Below are 21,693 nucleotides of genomic sequence, written 5' to 3' on the forward strand. Positions count from 1 at the left end.
CGGGACTCGAACCCTGGTCTGAGACTACTGTGTTCGCACGTGAGGAGCTCAGCAAATTGTGAGACGGCTCTGCTGGCCCCATGCCCACCTCCCACTTCCGCTAATCGCCCAGAGAACGCAGCGAGGGAGGGGGCCATGTTGGGGGATCCAGGGAAACGGGGAACAAAGGGAGTGAGAAGGTGCAGAACCCCCGTTACAGCCAGGGGTGCGTGTGCGCAGAAACCAGCATTACATGAGCATCCCCCATTCGCTCAGAGCCTGGCTGCCAGCCAAGACAGCTTTGCAGCTACCTAGCGCTGTGCCTGCTGCTGCCTTCGGTGACACCCCCCACACACACACACACACCCCGATCCATGGCGGAGAACATGCTCTCCGGCAGGGCTAGATCAGGCCCACGTCCCAACCTGGCTCACCTCCCGGCCTGCCCGACGGCGGGGCGGAGGCGGGATGCATGAGCCTTGACATGGCACTTGGCATTTGGCTGAGAACCACAGCCCCTCCAGTCCTCGGAGGGGAGGGCATTCCCCGCTCTGGGCAGCCCCAGGCCGCTGGGCTTTTCCAGCTCACTGCCGGGGCAGGGGCTGGGGGGGTCCAATCCTCCGGGAACAGCTTTGCAATTCCAGAGGACGAACAAGTCTTCATGACAGCTCCCCAGAGGAGGGATCTGGCTCCAGCAGAGCCGGGCTGATTCAGCCATTGCAGCCGGAGGGAAAATGGAGATGTCTGGGACCCGCTCCTGCCAGCGTCCGTTCATGCAATTCCTTCTCCCGGGCACCAGCAGCTCGGTCATTTCCTACCTGTTACACACCAGAGACTGGGGATCTGTTCTAGATCTCTCACGTGTTTCCACGGACCCCCCACCACCGCAGTGTCCAGGTGCTGCACAATCTTTAATGCACTGATCCTCAAAATGCCTGGTTTTTACAGGTGGGGAATTGAACCGCAGTGCCTCTAAGGCATGGAGTTCTCCGACCTTTCGGGATCTGAGCCAGAAAGACTCAGGGCTTGTCTACAAGGAGCCATGGGCTGCTCCAGCTCTGCCGGCATAACTCCCCATGTGAACCCTCGACAGTGGCTTTAATCTGGAGTAAGTGCTCCACTTCAGAAGCTCATAATAATAGCTAATCATTCTATTCGGTCCATATGCCAGCCCATGCCCATCACCCTGGCCTCTGAGTCTGACAAGGGGCCTCCTTTATCCCACCAGAACCACAGACACAGGGAATATTTTAATGAAATTACTTCTCTGTTTAGCTTTTCCTCCCCCTTTCCATATCCCAGCTTGCTGTCCTGGCAAACAGGCTTTTCTGTTCCCCTTCCACGCTGCGGTTCTTCCCAGCCAAGCCCCTCTCTCTACCCCACAGATAAAGGCTCCTGAAATATTTGAAAAACAAAATTTGCAAATACACGTTTTATTAAGCTGTTTTATAGGGTTTTTTTCAGTGTTTCGGGCAGGCTGTCCAAGGGACAGGGAGTCAGGACGCCTGGGTTCTGCCCCCAGTTCTGGGAGGGGAGTGGGGCCTAGCGGTCAGAGATCCAGGAGCGGGTGGGGGCTGCATCATCAGAGGAAAGGAACTAAGTACAAGACAAGCTCTGGACCAGTGCTGCCCTGCGCTGGGGCTTCTCCTTTAGGGATGTAGGGCTGGGTTGTGGAATTAAAGTCTGGCAAGGAGGCCCACACGGACATGCCGCATCCCTGAGCTGCCGGAGCTACCTGCGGCCAGCTGGGTTGTTGCCTGGAGGATGAGTGTGTGTGTGTGTGTGTGTGTGTGTGTGCGCGTGTGTGTGTATTAACCCTTTGCACCTGCACAACAGGGGAAGGGTGTGTATGTGTGTGTGTGTGTGTGTGTGTTTGTGTATTAACCCTTTGCTCCTCCACAACAGGGGAAGGTTGTGTGTGTGTGTGTGTGTGTGTATTAACCCTTTGCTCCTCCACAACAGAAGAAGGGTGTGTGTGTGTGTGTGTATTAACCCTTTGCTCCTCCACAACAGGGGAAGGTTGTGTGTGTGTGTGTGTGTGTGTGTGTATTAACCCTTTGCTCCTCCACAACAGGGGAAGGGTGTGTGTGTGTGTGTGTGTGTGTATTAACCCTTTGCTCCTCCACAACAGAAGAAGGGTGTGTGTGTGTGTGTGTATTAACCCTTTGCTCCTCCACAACAGAAGAAGGGTGTGTGTGTGTGTGTGTATTAACCCTTTGCTCCTCCACAACAGGGGAAGGGTGTGTGTGTGTGTGTGTGTATTAACCCTTTGCTCCTCCACAACAGGGGAAGGGTGTGTGTGTGTGTGTGTGTGTGTGTATTAACCCTTTGCGCCTCCACGACAGAGAAACGGTTGCGTGCTGGTTAACCCTTTGTGCTACCCCAAGGCCCTGCGGCTCTGTAGCGCTCTAACCCCGATGCAGCAGGAGCGGCCTTGGGCTCGCCCGGCAGAGCGGCCCGCGATTCCCGGTTGCTAAAACGCACCCGCCAATCAGCTTCCTGGCCGGATTCATCCTTCATGTTGCAAAAAGGATCATTACAAGCGCAGCCCCGCCTCGCCGCTGGAAAGTCCTTTTCCTGCCCTCTGCCCCCGGCCGTATCCCAGAGAACCCGCTCCCATGTCATACAGGCCGGGCTAGGACCCCGCTTGGCTCCCATCACAGACGTTCAGAGGGTCAATCCAGGCTGCCCCTTCCAGCCCTTGCAATTCCCACCTTGCTCCTGGGAGCCGATTCTGCGTCCCTTTCCCACGGGAGACGCTCGGCAAGGGGAACGGATGCTCGGTACCCACCTCCCTGCCAACGGAGCGTTTCCTAGGTGATCCCTCGCCATTTCACCGTGGAAATTTTCAGTGGCAAACACGGACGGGGGCGGGGGGTGTGTGTGTGGAGGATGGGGGGAGAACGCTCCTGGTTTTGAGAAGCATCTCCGAGCAATCAAAGCCACAAAATCATAAGAACATAAGGACGGCCATATTGGGTCAGACCAAAGGTCCATCAAGCCCAGTATCCTGTCCTCTGACAGTGGCCAATGGCAGGTGCCCCAAAGGGAATGGACAGACAGGTTATCATCAAGTGATCCATGCCCTGTCACCCAATCCCAGCTGCTGGCAAACAGAGGCTAGGGACACCATCCCTGCCCATCCTGGCTCATAGCCATTGATGGACCGATCCTCCACGAATTTATCTAGCTCCCTTTTGAACCCCGTGATAGTCTTGGCCTTCGCAACACCCTCTGGCAAGGCGTTCCAGAGGTTGACAGTGCGTTGCGTGAAAAAATACTTTCTTGTGTTTGTTGTAAACCTGCTGCCTATTTATTTCATTTGGTGGCCCCTTGTTCTCGTGTTCTGAGAGAGAGTAAATAACACTTCCTTCTTCACTTTCTCCACACCAGTCATGATTTTATAGACCTCTTATCACATCCCCCCTTAGTCGCCCCTTTTCCAAGCTGAGAAGTCCCAGTTCTATTCATTTCTCCTCATACGGAAGCCGTTCCATACCCCTAAATCCTAGCACCAGAGTCTCCGGGGGGACAACACAGCCACAGGCTAAAACCCTGGGGGGCGGTCACATATTCGCCAAAAAGCAGCAGGTCCCACTGTCTGGGACAGTTGCATTAATCAAGGGTTAATAAACGCCGAGCAGATGTTTCAATAAATGGCTAATCCATTGTCGTAGAGTCCACCGGGTCAAAGCCCCACCTAGAATCCGCCCTGCTGGGTGTCTCACCACCCCTAACCCGCGCTGCTCATGCTAACCATGTAGGGACCAGCTCGTTGGCATGTGTTTGTGCAGCGCCCTGCACAGCGGGGCCCTGGTCTCGCAGCTGCAAGACTCGCCCCCCATTGGCCTTTATTAACCCTTTAGCAGCAGTGCCTTGACACCAAAGGCCCCTGTAAGCGGCAGTTTCTGAGTTCACATCCCCGCTCGGTGACCCCCTGAGACACCTAACGCGGTGGCTCTTGGATTTCCACGGTCTCAGAAACCCGCCCGCATGATACCGGTCAAAGCGTCCTCCTCTTCTAGGCAGATTCCCCTGGAGAAGCTGTGGGAGGACCAGGCTTTCTAAGGGGGTGCATCCTTAACCAGAGCCCCCCATCTCCATGACTGACACATACACAGAGTGAAGGCTCCAGGCTCCATCACACCCCAGAGCGGAGCTTCTGGGGGTCCGTGCCCAGGCTCACACTTGGGACTGGACACGCAAAGTTCCATAACACAGATTTGCCGGTAGCCCCCCTACCCCGTTGCCTAAGGGACGGGTCTGCGTCATTCTCGGGGGGAGCTGTGGTTTTACTTTGCCCATCAAGAGCCTCTTTCGCCATGGATCTCCGAGTGCCGAACCCTCGTCAGTGGCACCTCCCCAAGTGGGGACTGTTACCCCCATTTACCAAAAAGGAAACTGAGGCACAATGGAGGGATGTGACTCACCTGTGCTCATTAGGGAAATGTGACAGAACCCTGGCTTCCCAGCCCCACCTGCTCTAACCACTAGACCCCCCACCTCCTCTCCCAGAGCTCAGAATAGAACCCAGGAGTCCTGGCTTCCAAACCTCCCCCCATCCCAACCACTCCCACAACTGCAGAAATAATTCAGCAACCCGATCCACTCCCCGCTCCTCGGCTTTCAAGGCATCCCCCCCAAACGCCTCACCGTACCCCCTCCCCTCCACTGCCCCCTCCCCAGGCCTGCAGCCATACTTACTGGGCGAGGACTCCTTGGCTCGCTCGGGGCTCAGCAGTTCCCGGCTGCCCAGGCCCAACCCGGGCCCGGGGTGGGTGGGGGTGGAGGCCGGGCTCTTCGTGAAGATGCCGCTGATGAACTTGAGCATCTTGCGGTCCCGGGTGGAGGCCCGGCCGCCCTCGCGGCCCCGCTTCAGCCCCACGCCGGCCTCCGAGGGGCAGAAGCCCGAGGCCGCCGGGCCCTCAGAGTCCAGGAGCAGGTCGCTGTTGTCCAGGGTCTTGCTCTTGCCTTTCCGCGGGGACAGCTTCACCCTGGCGGTGGCCCGGGGGGCCGCCTCCCCGCCGCCCTTAGGGGCCCCTTTCATGCGGCCCTTGGCCTCACTCTCCGGCCACGACAGCCGGTTGCCTGGGCCCCCCTTGTGGGCGCTTTTGCTGGCCTTGGGCTCGGAGCCCATCTTGACGCCGCTGGTGGTCACAGTTTTGAAAGGCTTGTTGCTGACCAGCCGGAGGCGCCGGCTCCCGGCCGCTGGGTGAGGCGAGGAGGCGCCAGGGCCCAGGTGGGAGGAGAACGAGGAGCCCCCGGCTCGCCCGCCACCGCTGCCCTCGGGTGCTCCGGGCGCCCGCCCTTCGGGGCAGCCCCAGCTGGCATGGCTCAGCAGCAGCCTCCGGTCTGGAGCCACCGCACTGGAGGAGCAGCTGGTGGTGAGGGCTGGCAGATCTTCCCGGGAGGTCTGGCTCCTCTCGCCTGGCACCTCCAGGGTCTCATTCACCCCCGGAGTCGCTGGGGCCACAATGGCTTCTGGCTTTGGGGGCACAACCGGGGCAGCTGGGAGCAGTGCAGCGTCCGGCTTAGGGGGCAGAGCTGGGTGCAGTGCAGCGTCCGGCTTAGGGGGCACAGCTGGGTGCAGTGCAGTGTCCGGTTTAGGGGGCAGGGCTGGGTGCAGTGCAGTGTCCGGCTTAGGGGGCACAGCTGGGTGCAGTGCAGTGTCCGGCTTAGGGGGCACCGCTGGGAGCAATGCAGTGTCCGGCTTGGGGGGCACAGCTGGGTGCAGTGCAGTGTCCGGCTTAGGGGGCACAGCTGGGTGCAGTGCAGTGTCCGGCTTAGGGGGCACAGCTGGGAGCAATGCAGTGTCCGGCTTGGGGGGCACAGCTGGGTGCAGTGCAGTGTCCGGCTTGGGGGGCACAGCTGGGGTTGTTGCGTGCAGAGCGGTACCCGGCTTGGGGGGCACAGCTGGGGCTGCTGGGTGCAGACTGGTGCCCGGCTTGGGGGGCACAGCTGGGGCTGCTGGGTGCAGACCGGTGCCCGGCTTGGGGGGCACCGCCGGTGGCGTCAGGGTCAGAGGAGCCTCCGCTTTGGGATCCGGCGCTCTGGGGTCTTCAGCCGGGGCACCCGGGCCCGGGGCGCTGGGCGAGGGCAGCCCCGGGCCGGCCCAGAGCGCAAGCAGCCGGCCGGCGCTCTCCGGGGAAGGGGAGGGCGAGGGAACCGGGGTCCGGGGGCTGCTGGGCGACAGCTGCAGGAAATAGTCCCCCGGGCCGGAGCTGCTGGTGCTGATCCAAAGCGCATCCTGCCGGTGGAAGCTCCGCTCCTGCCGCTTGCTCTTGGCGCTTTCCTCCGCCCGGGGCCCCTCGCCCTCCCGGCGCGCCGTCACCCCGGAGAGGCCGGGGGCGGCCGGGCTGGAGCCGGGCTGGGGGGCTCCATCTCCCGCCCCCGCCTTGGCCTGCTCCTCCGGCGGCTGCACGGACTCGAGCTTGACCAGGGTCAGGGAGATGAGGTAGGTGGTTCTCCGCTGCAGGCTGGCCCCTCTGCTCATGGGTGCCCGGGGGAGCGCATCTGCGCCCGGCGCGCCTCGCCTTCGCGGCCACCGGGCCGGCTGCGCCGAGAGCCCCTAGCGGGGCGTCGATGCCCGGGCCCGGCCGCTCCGCGCAGCCCGGCGAGCTGGGAGGCGGCGAGCGCAGGAAAGACGCGCAAGTCCGGGCATCCCCCTCCGGCCGCAGCCACTCGCGGCCCGGCCGGCCTCGGGGCGCAGCGGGGCTCAGAGCAGCCCCCGCCGAGCGGCGCCCAGGCAGCCTCGGAGCGGCCGACCCCGCGGGGGGCTCCTGGCTCTGGCACTGCTCCGGGGCCCGCGGCGCACGGGCCCCCCCATGCGTCCTCCTCCTCCGGCGCGCAGCGGCAGGTGCCCCCCGTCAGGAATCGGCCATGTCGCCGGCCAGGCTCCGAAGCCAGGACCCAGCCCCCGCCTCCCCCTGCGGGAGCGCTTTCGAGGGGCGCTGTCGGAGCCAACGCCGCGTCCCCCGCTGCTTGCAGAAGGCGGCGCGGGGCGGGGTGGGGTGGGGGCGGGCGCGGGAGGGCGGAGGGGGCGTCCGCAGAACCGCAGGGCCGGCGGAGGGGGCCCCCCGGGCGGAGCGGGGCAGCCGCCCCCTCGCGGGTCGTCGGTCCGGAGACTCAAGCCCCCACCCCCGCCGAGGGAGCCGCCAGCCGCCGATGGGGACCCGGGGGAAGCGAAGGCGCATCTGAGAGTTGGCACCTTGGAAAATCCAACAGCCCAGGCGTGAGGCTGCCGGCTGCAGAGGCGCGGGGAAAACCTGGGCTGGATTCCCCGGCTCGGGAATCCCTGGCCCCCTTCCCCGCCCGCCCCGAGGAGATAGTGGGGGCGCCTATGCGATAGCCTGGCAAAGAGGGCACCCCCGGGGAGGGGGGTGACCCAGTAGGGTGAGAGCGCTGGGCCAAGCTCAGAGGAGCAGCTGGAGGGGGGCACCGCGTCTGGGGGAGCGGGGAGGGGGGGAGGCTGAAGGGAAATCTGTGGGGCAGGACGTAGCACCCAGGGGAGCGGCCCTAGCAGATCGGAAGCCTGCCTGCTGAACAGCCACCCATCCCTCTGCGTACCCATCTCGGGCTCTGTCTGTCCAGCCCACCAGCACCTCCCACCCAGCTACCTGTTAGCCTGCTCTTCTTATTACTAATGTTTATTTGTGTTACGGTAACCAATGGACCAGGACCCCACTGTGCTAGGGGCTGTACATTATTTATTAGGTGTATTATGGTAGCTCCCAGGAGCCCCAGTCACAGACCATTCTGCCAAGCGCTGTGCACTACTAGTTGTATAAAGGTAGTGGCTCCCATTGTGCCAGGCGCTGTACATTATTAGCTGTATTACGGTAATGGCTCCCATGGTGCCAGGCGCTGTACATTATTAGCTGTATTATGGTAATGGCTCCCATGGTGCCAGGCGCTGCACACTATTAGGTGTATTACAGTAGCGGCTCCCATGGTGCCAGGCGCTGTACACTATTAGCTGTATTATGGTAATGGCTCCCATGGTGCCAGGTGCTGTAAATTATTAGCTGTATTATGGTAATGGATCCTATTGTGCCAGGCGCTGTACACTATTAGCTGTATTACAGTGATGGCTCCCATAGTGCCAGGCGCTGTACATTATTAGCTGTATTACGGTAATGGCTCCCCTTGTGCCAGGCGCAGTACATTATTAGCTGTATTACGGTAATGGCTCCCATGGTGCCAGGCGCTGCACACTATTAGGTGTATTACAGTAGCGGCTCCCATGGTGCCAGGCGCTGCACACTATTAGGTGTATTACAGTAGTGGCTGCCATGGTGCCAGGCGCTGTACACTATTAGCTGTATTATGGTAATGGCTCCCATGGTGCCAGGTGCTGTAAATTATTAGCTGTATTATGGTAATGGATCCTATTGTGCCAGGCGCTGTACACTATTAGCTGTATTACAGTGATGGCTCCCGTAGTGCCAGGCGCTGTGCAAACAGAACCAAAAGAATCCTTACAACCGACGTGTTTTAAGTCTCTAAAGTGCTCACTGATCTGTCTGTCCCCAAACACGCCTCCCTCTCTCCATCCACCTGCGCGGCCCTCATCTCCGGCACGCCACTCGAGTATGGCCCACCCGCCCCGGCCCCAGACGCCCCGGCAGTGAGCTCCGCAACTCCCCCCACCCTGAGCTCAGAGCTGGGCAGGAAGTTTGGAAACCCGAAACCCTCCCCCGGGAGCCGAGGCCTTCAGCTGGGAGACCCGGGTTCAAACCCCTGCTCTGCCTGACGTGCAGCAAGAGACCTGGCTTCCAGTCCAGCTCAGGGATGTACGGCTGGGTCTCCCGCCTCAGGCCCGGCGGCCATTCAACGCTTTGTACCCAATGGACCCGCTGGGGCAGGACAGATTCTGACTGTGTAGCCAGATGGGGGGAGCGGCGGGTTCGAATCCCTTCGCCAAATCAGCTGGAATAGGGCCTTGAACCAGCTAGCCCTGCCTGGGATCCCACAGGACTGGGGGGGCGGGCAGAGGAATTGGAACTTAAGCAATTTTTAAATGAGAGGAAACCTCTCCCCACGGTTCAGCGGCCTAAGGGGTGGGGGGTGATTGACAGCACAGGAGCCGGGGGGGGGGGGGGCTCTCTCTATTCTGAGCACAGGCATAGAACAGGAGGAGGTAAAAGCACCCCCCCACACACACCCACGCACGCTTTTCAGTCCCCACGGCCCACCCAGCCTTCTCCACCGAGGCTGCCCGGTGACAGGGGCTAATTAATGCTAATTGCTCCTGAATATCCCCACTGACGGGGGGCCGTTACAAATGATTCACATTCAGACCCAGCGTGCTCCATGAGCCACCTTCTCCACCCACTCCGCTTCCTTTCCAACACTGTCTCCATCCAATGGGCAGCCTCGCCCCCACTCTGTGACTGTCAATCCTTGAAGGGGTGGGGTGGGGGTAGATATAACTCTGCCCTGCCCTTATATGAGCAGTACCAGTGTCCCCCCGCCCCCCGGTCACTGGGGGAAGCACCCGTGCAAGGCCTAGCAATCGCTGATGCCCTGTTATTAGTGGATCCAGGGACTGAATGAAGCCTTTTGTATTCCCGGTAATAACAACGCATTCTGCAGTCATGGAAAAACACCACCCAGCGATCGTTCGCCCTGTGTTACAGATGGGGAAACCGAGGCACAGAGCAGGGAGGTGATTAGCCCAGGGTTCACTGCAATGGCCACAGCCCCAGGCAAGGCTCGGAGAGTGTTTCATAAAGGTGCAGCGGGCCAGTATGGTCATCCCAATGTACCGATAGAGAAAGCGAGGCAGGGAACTCAAAGGCAATATCTGCAAATCTTGTGTGGGGGGGGGGCAGTGCTAAAAATCAGCCCCCTTAAATTCATAGATAGAGGCCTCAAAAGCAGCCAGCTGCTTAGGCACACGTGTGGCCTGTGACGAAGTGGGACTGTTCTTACTAGGGCTATGATTCTCGCTTACCTAGAGACTTAAGAAATGCATAGGGGAAACTGAGGCACCCCTACAGTATTCAGAGGAAACATAAAGAACAGTCCAACTTCGTCACATGGCCTGATTCCCATTGCAGCATGGCCAAAGGGAACCACCGGGAGGGCAGGTGAGACAGCAGGGGCTGGGGGCGACACCCCACTCGCACCTTCTCGGCCTCCAGTGTCAGCTGCAGCAGACCCCAGGGATCAGAGCCGCTGAGCCCAGACTGGTCAGTAGGAAGCGGGAGCTCACAGACCCCCTGGTAACCCCCTGGACCAATGCTGCCACCTGCCAACTCACTCTCCCGCCCTGGGGTCCTGCAGGAGCAGAGGCACCCACGCCGACCTCCGGCTGGCTGGAAGACTGCCCCCCCCCCCGCCCCAAGCCCCGTTGGACACAGTCCTGGCCACAGTGGCCCCTTTCCCTGTGTGCCCAGCGCATCTCACTGTGTGACCTAGCTGGGGCAGAACATGGCTCGCTGGCAACATGCCACCCCAGTGCCTGGATCTGAGCACTAGCTCTCCACTGAGCCGAAAGGCCAGCTGAGCCCCCTCATGACTGTGAAGTCTGACTAGTGGCCAGAGATCCAGACCAGGACTGAAGAGATCTGGGCTCTGCCACTGGCCTGCTGGATGACTTGGGCAAGTCATTTTCATGCCTCACGCCTCAGTTTCCCCATCTGCCAAATGGGGCTAGGGATCCTGGCTTCCTTTGCACAGCGCTTGGAGAGCTACTGACAACAAGTTAATTATTATTTTTAATTATCACCATGCTCCCAAATCATCTGGATGCTGAAACTGTCAGCCAACAGTGGGGGGAGGAGTCCAAGTGAGAAACAGAGCTGTCCGAGGAGCTGGACCTAGGGAACTCACTGCCACAAGAGATAAGGAACCTCAGGCCTTGGCACGATCAGAACTAAATGCAAAACCCCAGCTCCCTTCCCCTATGATCTTCACGCAGAGTGAGCACCCACGCACACCCCCGCCAAACAATAGAATCCATTGCGCTTAACAAATGCTATCTCCTGCAGGTTGGGAAGGAAATGAGAGACTGTTACCCCTGTTTGTATCTTTAAAGATTCGGGAGGCTCCCAAAGGAGCCACCATCTTCATTATTCTGCACGTACTGAGAAATCCACCCGTCTTCCCCTCCTGGCTTCCGGCAGTCAGAGATTTAGGGTTGTCCCAAGCATGAGGCTTGTGTCCAGGGCCTGGAAAAACTCTCCCGTGGAGAGAGATTGAAAAGATCAGGGTTGTTTCCCTTGGGAGAGGCATAAGCAGGGGTATGATAGAAACCTATAAAATATGGAGTAGTCCAGAGAAGGGAGATCAGGCACTTCCATTCTTCTTGCCTTGTGGCACAAGGATCGCAAAGCGCTGCACCATGGAATCATGGACTATCGGGGTTGGAAGGGACCTCAGGAGGTCATCTAGTCCAACCCCCTGCTCAAAGCAGGACCAACACAACTAAATCATCCATCTTTCCTGTGTTTCTCTTACAACTCCCCCTGTGAGGTAGGGATATTCATTACCCCCAGTTCGCCAAAGGGGGAACCGAGGCACAGAGAGGCTAAATGCCCATCTCCCAAGTCCTAGCCCTGGTGCCCTAACCACTGGACCGTCCTTCCTCTCTGACTTACTGTTTGGAAGGGATATTAATCCTCCGGTGTCATGCTTTAAGCCACTCTAACGATTAGAGATCGGGGGAGATCTAATGCTGGGGGAGGGGAGTTTATCCCACCCATGCTGACACCCTCTTCCTCTGATGCATCTAGTGCTGGACATCGGACTAGAGGGACTTTGGGTCCAACCCACTCTGGCAATCTCTGTGTTCCTACGGGCTTCCTCTCCCACTCCGTGAGTAGCCCCCTGGTGCCCTGGGTTAAGCAGCAGCGGGGCCCAAAAGCCAAGGCCTAGCAGGTGGATGAGACAAATGGGCCGGCGAAGAGCCACCTGGTTCTGCCAGCACAGACCAACCGCGAGCTCGGTCCCCGCCGCAGAGTGTAATCCGTGGCTCCATTGCCCAGCCGGATCAGGAGGGAGAGACCAGACGGCTGGAGAGAAAGCCGCCGACCACAGATCCCGATTCTTAGCGACAAGCCCAGTTTTCGCTAGAAAATAACACCCCCCATCCACTGCTGCTTGATTCTGGATGCTTCTCCCCACCCCCCCACCCCCCCGGAGCCGACAGGAATAGATCTGTAAAAGGATCCGATCCAATCCGGCTGCCGCTCTGAGTCAGAAGAGCTGACAACAAAAATTTCCGAGATTTAAAAGAAATATATGTATCCAAAAAATCCACATTTGGTTGTTATGGCAACGGAAGCCCTGAAAATGCAGCAAAACCAGCAGGCGTAATTAAGCTAAGTGGGGGGAAATCAGCGTTCAGGGGAACGGTTAAAAAGCCCCTCAGGAAAGACATCTCGGGGTGGGGGGGGGCAGGGAAATGAGCGAGTGGGTGCGGCGGAGAGAGGGGGGAGCAGGAGGCAAAGGCAAAACCAGGCGGCGTAGAAAGGCTGGATCAGGGACGCAGCCTCTGTTGGCTGCACCCAGACGGGTCCCGGTAGCCACGCTGCCCCCCCCGGCCCCGCCCCACAAAGCCAGGGCCTGAGATGCTGGACGACCCAACGTCCCTCTCTCTAGACCTTCGCTTGCGCTTGGCCCAGCTTTCTGCCCGGGGAGGGGGCGGATCCTGGTGTCGATCGGCACCCGCCGCGGGGCCATGGTGTTGGGCGTGGAAGCAGCCCGCCTGGCGCTAGGCGCTGTACAAACACAAGCCAAAGAGCCACTCCCGGCATTCGTTGCTTTAACTGCAACATTGCCACTCACACCCCGGCTGTCAGCTCCCTCCGGACCGCAGCGTGGCCCCTCCCTGGCACCCGGTCTGGCAGGGTACGGGGGTATGCTCTGTCTACCCCCTTCACCTGCCCCAGCCTCCTTCCTTTGCCCTGCCAGGCCCCCTCATGGCATTTCCTGCACCAGGCCCGATGGGCTGCAGAAGGACCCCGGCCCTACTCTCTCTGCTGCGATCTCGCAGGTGGGACAGCTGGCATCAATCAGCTGGAGACACAGGGTGCCCCCCCCCAGCCCCGGGTCAGGGGCAACAGGCCAGCGGGAGCTCAGGGCTGGAAGTGGACTGGAAAAAGTGCATGGAGGGGGGGATGAGGGGGCGGAGTCACACTGATCAGCTGGGCTCTTTCTGCTCCCCCTCCCCTCCTGTGAGAACAGGGCTCCTGCTGGGGGGGGTGAGTTCTCAGAGGGGGTCATCCCCCCCCCCCCCCAGGCAAGGCTGCAATGTGCACCCCCTGCCGCAGAGACCCTGCTCCAGTGGAAGGGATTTTACTTCCTAGGTGTGTGACCCCCTGGGCTCCGTGCTGGGTGGGTGGGGCCAGGGCCATCTCACAGCGTCTCCTCACCCCCCACCCCCCGCTTTCCCTGGGGAGGTGTTAAGGGGCAAATAGCTGATCAGGGCAGTGGCCCAGGCAGGATCAAGCAGAGGACCCCCTAGGACACGAGCTCTGTTGCCAGCCCCCCGAGCTCTGACCCTGCACAGCCCCCTCCACACGCAGCTTTGCCTGGGAGACCCTGCGCCCCCCTTCTGCCCTCCCCAGAGGGTGCCCCGTGCCTTCTGGAGCCCACGGGGAGCAGCGGGTAACGCAGAGCAGCCTCGGGGTGGCTGTAATTGCCACTGAAACATGGGGCGTGCCAAGGGGGCCTAAAGCCCCATCCCACCTGCCCCTCCCACCCCATCTGAGGTCATATCATCAGGTCTATGACATCACAATCGGTCGCTGTGGGAAGCGCCGCGATGAGGTCACCGGCAGACGCCCTGGGACACTCTCCGCTGGCCTTTCGGGCTGAATAACCCCCAGGTTATTTCAGGCAAATCTAAATCTCTATCCCCGCCCCGCCCCCCGCCCTGCTCTGCTCCAGACGCAAACAGCCGCTCCTCACTCCAAGCCGGAGTTATTCTCAGCAGCAGCCTCTCCGAGCCGCCCTGCGTGGTACCTCTCTGCCACGTTAGCACTTAAACCCCGCTTAGGCCCCCGCCCTCCTCGGGGCGCCATTGAGGGAAACCGGCTCCCCTGTGCCTTGCCGTGGGCGGGGGGGAGCACTCACCCCTGTGCTGAGTAGGGTTCCCAACTGTCTAATTACACAAAACCAAACACCTTTGCCCCGCCCCCTGCCCCGAGGCCACGCCCCATGCCCTGCCCTTTCTCCAAGGCCCCACCCCTGTTCACTCCATCCCCCCTCCCTCTGTCGCTCGCTCTCCCGCACCATCATTCACTTTCACCGGGCTGGGGCAGGGGGTTGGGGGTGCAGGAGGGGGTGCGGGATGCAGGCTCTGGCCTGAAGGCGCTTACCACAGGCGGCTTCCAGGTGGCGGCGCAGCGGGGCTAAATGCCGTGGCCCCGCGCCAATCCCAGAAGCAGCCAGCACGTCCGTGAGGCCCCTGGGGGGGCAGGGGGCTCTGCGCACAGACCACGCCTACAAGTGCCACACCCGCAGCTCCCATTGGCTGGAGTCAGCGCGGGGGGCGGAGGTAGCGTGCAGAGTCGCCTGGCCCCCTCTCCAGGGGCCGCAGGGACGTGCCAGCCATTTCTGGGAGCGGCGCAGGGCCAGGGCAGGCAGGGAGCCTGCCTTAGCCCCGCTGCGCTGCCAGACTTTTAGCGACGTCAGATCTCCCGGTTTGGCTTCAGTAGCCTCCAGGAGGTAGGGCCTGATTCCGGGAGACTCCCGACGACACCGGGAAGGTTGGCAACCCTAGTGCCGAGGGTCGAGCCGGGGAGCATGGGTGTGTCACTAACCCAGCCCCGCCTGGTCCTGCAGGCTGGGCAATATGGCTGCTGGCTGCCCAGGGCCATGGCTGCCATCTTGGCAGATGCCCGGGCTCTAGCCGGGAACTGCCAGCTCGGCGGGGGGGGGGGCTCTCACAGGCCCAGGTGGATCAGAAGCACATCACGTGGCAGTGGCACATCTCCCTCGGTTCGCCCACCCCTTGACCCGCCCCCCAGGAGAGGCCCGGAGCCAGCTGCTCCGGGGGATCCGGGTCCCTCGGGCCAGGGCTGGTTTGCCAGCATGGTGGGGAGCTGCCTCCACCCCAGGCGCAGTTCCTTTCCTGCAGAGAGCGGCTGATCCTCGAACTCAGTGCCGTTTGCTGCGGGGCAGAGAAGGGTTTATTTCCCCTTTGCAAAACGCTGCCTGTGAATTCAGCCCGGGGGGACGGGGATGGCGTCCCAGCCCCGTGAGCTGCGGCAGCTGTGAAACTCCAGAGCAGGCCCAGCGCCGGGAGGTGCACGACGAGCTGCCCCCATGCCCCCAGCAGCATTCTTCCACCCCACCCAGGCTGGGGCCCAAGCAGTTCAGCCCCACAAAACACGCCCCCCTGCCCCCTCCACTAAGGCGGCTGACAAGGCTCCAGTCAGGGTGGGTGCCTTTCCCATGAGCAGCTGGGCCCCCTCCCCCAGCTCTGCCGGTGCCCCTCACTTCCGACCCACAGCCCCCTGCCAGCCCAGCCCTGGGCTCCCCCCCAGCTCTGCCGGTGCCCCTCGCTCCCGACTCACAGCCCCCTGCCAGCCCAGCCCTGCCCCCCGCAAGCCCTGCTGGTGCCCCTCACTCCCGAACCTCAGCCCCCTGCCCGCCCAGCCCTGGGCTCCCTCCACACGGCAGTTCCCTCCCTTTAACCCGGGAGACAAGAACGACCCGGGTCCCTGTTACAGGGAAGGGCCCAGCTCTGCCTTTGACTCTGCTCTGATCCCCGCTCCTAACGAGCCGGTTTGTTCCTCCTTGGGGAGCTATTTATAGCCGCAGCCTCCCGTGCCCGGCTGGCACAGCAGGCCCTGCAGGGAGCGAACACAATGGGTCGGGGAGGCATCGCAACCCCGCGAAACCCCGCAGGACACCGGCTCCCCTTAAAGGGCCACGGGTCTGGTGCCAGCAGGCCGGCGGGAGAGCCCAACCCCGCACCCGACAACGCACCCGGGGCTGGGAACAGCTCTGGGCAAGAGTCACCCCAGGATCCGAATGAGTCTCAGCGGATCCGCTGGAGTCGACTCACCAAACCGCCAGCCCGGAGCGGGCCCTTGGCAGAGAGAGAGCCCAGCCGCGGACAGCGCCGGGAGCTGCTTGTTCTTTAAACCCACCACATGGAGAAAGTGGGGCCTCGTCAAAGCTGCAGCCCGGCAATTCACCGTAGACAGGCCTAGGCCAGCGATAGCTGAGGGGGAGGAGGGGGCGCTCCTGGCTGAAGGTGGGGAGCTCAGGGCTGGGACAGCCGGGGGCTGTGGGTCGGGATTGGGGGGCATTGGTAGAGCTGGGAGGGGATCGGGGAGCCATGCCTGAGACAGCTGGGGGCTGTGGGTTGGGATTGGGGGGCATTGGTAGAGCTGTGGGGGGATCGGGGAGCCATGCCTGGGACAGCCAGGGGCTGTGGGTCGGGATTGAGAGGCATCAGCAGAGCAGCATGGGGAACAAATTTGCCCACCTCCCACTCCCGCCGGGCTGGGCTCATGCCGCAGCTCTCCCCGATACACGCTAGACACGACCCCATTTACTGAATTAAAGCACAAAGCCCTGGTCACGCCCGCAACGGGTCCGTGCAGCGACCGCCATGGCGTGAGCCGCCTTCCGGGACCTGGACCACAACTCTGCCTCTCACATCCATTGCCAGGAGCAGCCAGGGGCCCCCAGGGAGTGGTGCCAGCCTGGCACCGGCAGCCACCTGGCACCTCCTGCCTGAGCCACGAACGCTGGCGAGGAGCGGTTACGACTGCGCAGGGCTCTGCCCGTTGCCAGCCAGGGGTGCCGGGCATGCAGGGGAGGGGTTGGGGGATAGCGGGCCCTGTGGGGGTCCCCTTCCCCCATGCCCTCCTCTTCCCAGCCGTCCCTGACGCAGCCCCGGCCTGCCTGACGATGGTGATTCAACTTGACCGTGGAGCCGAGCACAGCGGAGGCTCCAGAACAGGCGCGCAGGGGCTGATGGGTGGCAGGAGCTGGGTCAGTCGTCCCCCACAGCTGCTGTCTGGGCAGGGCTGGGCCCGAAGCCCCTTCCCAGCTGCTAAGGCAGCAGGCAGGACCCTACGGGGCGGGTCTGGGCGGGAAGCCCAGAGGCTCTGATCTCAGCCAGCGGCGTGCGGTGCCGGCTCTCACGGGGTTCACCCAGCTGTGACTATGGGAGCCCAGCGCCCGCCCCGGGGTGGCGCCGGGTGGGCACAAGCTCAGCACGCCCTGGCGTGAGATCACCCGGGATTCTCCACCCCAATGGGTCGTGGGGAGTGAACAGAGGGGGGCAAAGTCGGGGGGCGGCTTCATCCACTGTCCCACTGCCACCCCCACCAGCCCCACCAACACCCCACTTCCTCCTTCAGCCCCCCCAGCCTCCACACCCCCACTGCTCCCCCACCAACACCCCCACCGCTAGCCCCACCCACCCACCTGCCCCCCATTCGGTTTGCCAGCCCCCAGCTCCCCATGCCTTGTACTCCGCAAACCCAGCCAGGCAGCAGAGCTATGGCTCCCCCAGAGCGGGGTCGTCCCCCTACGCCCCGGCAGGGCTATAATAAACTTGTCCGTAGGCGGCTTTCCGGGAGGCAGGGCCGCACTTATACAGGGGAAGCGGAGAGAAGATGTTGGCTTCCCGGCAGGGTGTTTGCAGCAAAGGGGAACCTCCTGGGCCCACCCGCTCCCCGCTGCGCTCGTCCCCAGAGAGGAAGGGGGCCCCTCCTCCCCGCTGCACCCCAAGTGCTGGGGGAGAATGGGGCATGGTGCCCCCAGATCCCGCCAAACCCCTCCCCCTTCCCCACTGCATCCAAGGTCTGGGGAAGAGTGGGGCATGACCCCCCACCCTGATTCCACAACCCCCACACTGCACTGAGTCCTGGCATGAGGGGGGGCGGCTACCCCCACCCTGAACCCCCGCCCTTCCCTGCTGCATCCACGTCCTGGGGTAGAATTGGGTATGATTCCCCCCCCCCACGATTGCCCTTCCTTTCCCCAATCCCTCCTGACCCTTCCCAAATCGGGGGGAAAGTGGGGCGCGGACCCCTCCCCTGTGGCTGCAGGGGGCAGCTCCTCTCCACCTCGCACTGCAGCTGAAATGCAGGGTGCCCCCCTCACCGTGCAAACTGGGGTATGCCCCCCCCCAAAGCTGCTCAGTGTGGCCCCACTGTGCCAGGATGCTACAGCCCAGGCTCTGCCTTTGGGGTGGGGGCCGGGCCAGCGCTCTGCCTCGCAGCGGCAGCCCGGCCATGTGTGGTAAAGCGCAGGGTGCCCCCCCCCGGAGACTCTGGGGAGCCAGGAGCAGCCCCCCCACCCCAGCTCGTGACAGAGCTGCGTGCATCACCATGGAGACCCACCCACGGCCTGTGCTGCTGCTGAATCCCCGCTCGTTCCCCCTGCACCCCCCCCAAACCGCAGCCTGCGCTGGGGGGTGGGGGCGAGTTCACCCCCTGTCTCCAGCATGCCCCAGGACAGCCGGGACCATGACTTGGGCATCCCGGGGCTGGGCTGCCCATAGAGATGCCCCCTTCCACGTGGCACCGGGCATCTGCCGGAGCACCCCAGCGCCAGGGGCAAGGAGCGCCCTCTCCCTGCTCCAGCCCGCGGCCGAGCTACAGGGAACCCTGCCATGGCGGAGCAGCTGGCGGGGCCGGCCGGGGCTCACCAGGGTGCCCGTCCCTGGGGCTCGGCTCAGCAGAGCGGGCACTTGGCAAGAGCCCCACCGCGGGAGACAGGCTCCGTGTGCCTGGCGTGCGGCTCCCCTCCAGGGGTTTGGTTCCTGAGAGCCCTGCGCAGCCTCCCCAAAACCGCGGGCACCGCAGGCACCGGCGGGCCAGCTGCCTCCAGCCTGAGAGCCCGCCCCGAGCCCGGGGTCAAGTCCCCCAAAGGGCTGCCGTCTGCAGGAGCCCGTCTGCTGAGATGCCTCCTGCTGGGGCGGGCCGGGACCTAGCTGAGGGACACTAGAGTCCCCCCAGATCTCGCCCGGGAGGGCCCCGGCCGGGTCCCTTGGCACCCCCAGCCCCTCCCAGCACACGCTGCGGCCGGGGTGCTCCAAGCAATGCACACGGCAGCACGGTCCCATCCAGCCCTCCGGCAGGATCCTTTGGGCTGCGGCCTTGCGGCCCCTCCTGAAAGTTCAGCCCAGCCAGGGGCCATGGCGTGGGCCGGAGATCTGGGACACGTCGGCGGGGCGTGGGGCCGGGGAGGGAGGGCAGAACATGAAGGGCTTGGCCGGCTCAGCGACGGCCGAGTTCCCCGCATGATGTCAGATGCCCCGCTGCTTGTGACATCACAGCCGTTGTTGCGGCAACCAGCTGTGATGTCACCCAGCGCATGCCAGGCTTTCGGAAGGCGCGGTCCCGCGGTCGGCAGGATGGGGGCGGAAGAGAGTCTGGGGGATGGACCGGTCTGGAGCTCAGACCTCTCCCTGGCTGGGTGGTTACGTTTAGGGTCCGGGCAGGGGGGCTCGGGCCCATCTCGATGTCAGGGGACTGTTGTCCCCTTACTAACACTCAGTGGGGGGGTTTCGGTTGGCTAGCTCCCAGTCCCAAAAGAAAGGGGAAGGGACGATGGGAAATCAGGCCCCTGAGACTGATTGTCTCCCGGGCAATGGGGAGAGGTCAACGCTCCAGGTCAGCCTGATTGACAGGGCGGGCAGGGTAATGAGGGAGTCAGGGGGCCGGGGCAGGGGGGTCCCCTCCTTCATACGAACCGGAGTTGCCTGGGTCAGACAGGGTGGGGCCGAGCTAAGGAGACAGCAGGGGCCCGAGCTAAGCTGGGAGCAGAGCTGGGCCAGCCAGAGGGGCCAGAGAAGCAGCCCAGGGAGCAGACCTGTGCTGGGAGCAGAGCTGCAGCCCCAGAGCCAGGGGGGCCGGTGAAGCAGCCCAGCAGTAGCCGTGCTGGGGCAGGGTGGAGTTGGAGCTGGGGCTGGAGCAGTCCGGAGCCGGGTGCGGTAAGCGGCTGGGAAGAGCGAGGGGGACCCTGGGCAGCGGGCCCAGCGCAGGGAGACGCCCCCAGCCAAGAGGCTCTGCAGGCCAGGGGGATCGTAACCCCGACAGGGGTGACGCTGGGAAGAAGGGTCCTGCCACGTAGAGCCTGAGGGCGTGTGGCCACCGCCAGGGCATGTATCTGGCCCGCGGCATCCCTGCAACACAGCTGGGCCTGGGCAGGGGCTGGGACGTGTGAGGATCAGACTGAACGGCCCTGATGTTCCAGAGACGCTGGGTGTGACGTCCCCGTGCCACAGAGCGGGGTGACGCATTTTCCTTTCACCTTTCCTGTTTTTCCCTTATTTTTTAAATCGATTGCTGTTTAATAAATTGTATTTGCTTTGAGCTGTGTGTGATGATCAGTGGGTCAGGGAAGCGTCCAGAGTGGCGAGAGCCCCCCCGGAGTGGGGATACCGTAGCCCCTGCCCTGAGTGACCACGACAAGGTTGAGGGTCGAGTCCCCCAGGAATCCTGGGCCCAGCCTTGTTGGGGTTACGAGGACTCAGCCACACAGGAGAGTGGAAGGGGAGCCCTCGAGGTCAGGCAGGCGTCTGGGTAAAGGGAGTGGGAGCGAGGACTCAGCGAGGCCCAGTGGCACTCATGAGCCCTGGGGGGGTCTAATGCCAGCTCTGCCACTGACTCCCTGGCTGCCCTTGGTCAAGTCACTTCCTCTCCTACTCGTCGTCTGTGTAAGCTACACGCTCCTTGAGGCAGGGGCTGTATCTGTTCTCACTAGGCCCTATGGTAATACACAGCCGGATGGATCTCCTTCGTAGATGGGCCGGACGGTGAATGCCAAAGAGACAGGATGGATCGAGGGGTCGCCTGCTGGTCCTGACACCCGCCCCCCCAGGCTCTGGCTGCTCCATGGAACCAGCATAAGAATAGCCATCCAGGGTCAGTGCGATGGTCCATCTAGCCCCGTATCTGGCTGCTGACAGTGACCGATGCCGGGTGCTTCGGAGAGAACAAGACAACGTAGTGATCCATCCCCTGTCATCCAGTCCCAGCTCCTGGCCGTCAGAGGCTGGGGATGCCCAGGGTTGCATCCCTGACCAGCTTGGCTAATAGCCCTTGCTGCAGGTTTTTCTCGCTGCTGGCTGGCGCGGGGGCTTCGCTTCCCCATTTGGCACGTCTCAGGGAAGCAGAAGACGAATCGCAGCCCACACAGCGGGGCCCGGGACGCAGCCAGGCAGCCGGCACTGCTGCTCCATCTGGCCAGCCCAGCGCACGTGACTGCGACAGGAAGATACCCCCAGAGGAGCCTGCTGCTTGCTTGCGCTTGGAGCCCCAACTGAGACCGGTTCCTCTCCGCACCCCCCTCCCGTGTCACCTCGAGGGGGCGGCCCCGGGCACACGCTCCCCTCCGCAGCCCCTGCCCGCAAACCGTGGGCATCCGGACTGTGTCCCCATCACGGGCCTCCCTGCCCAGCCAGGGTGGCGAGTGGCACGTCCCAGTGGGGCTTAGGTGTCTAATCTCTCCCCACTCTGCCTCCCCCAGCACAGGATCGGGGCGGTGAGACGGCGGGGCTGGAGCTGCTGGCTCAGCAGAGAAAGCCAAGGGCTGAGCGCATGGCATTTCCCGGCTGCAATGCCTGGGAAACCTCCCAGACCTGGCAGGCTGCGGGGAGGGAAACCAAACAAGCCGTGTTGTCTCTCTCCCTTAGTTACCTGCTAGGGTGGCGCCCGGCTGCTGGAATTCACCCCCTGCCCACAGCTGGCCTGAGTCAGCACCGCCGCCAGCGCCCGAGGGCAACCAGGGCAG

General features: G+C 62.7%; 1 protein-coding gene across 1 annotated transcript in view; it reads right to left on the bottom strand.

Annotated features, from left to right (window-relative positions):
* AGAP2 (ArfGAP with GTPase domain, ankyrin repeat and PH domain 2) overlaps positions 1–7,001 on the bottom strand; it is a 40,516-nt gene extending 33,515 nt beyond the window's left edge. The window contains 1 exon segment of the mRNA XM_043532794.1: positions 4,684–7,001. Coding sequence (XP_043388729.1) covers positions 4,684–6,472 — 1,789 coding nt within the window. The 5' untranslated portion in view covers positions 6,473–7,001.
* Positions 7,002–21,693: the final 14,692 nt, after the last annotated feature.

The sequence above is a fragment of the Chelonia mydas genome, chromosome 20 (assembly GCF_015237465.2).
Source record: "Chelonia mydas isolate rCheMyd1 chromosome 20, rCheMyd1.pri.v2, whole genome shotgun sequence".
In the NCBI taxonomy this organism is placed as follows: Eukaryota; Metazoa; Chordata; order Testudines; family Cheloniidae; genus Chelonia; species Chelonia mydas.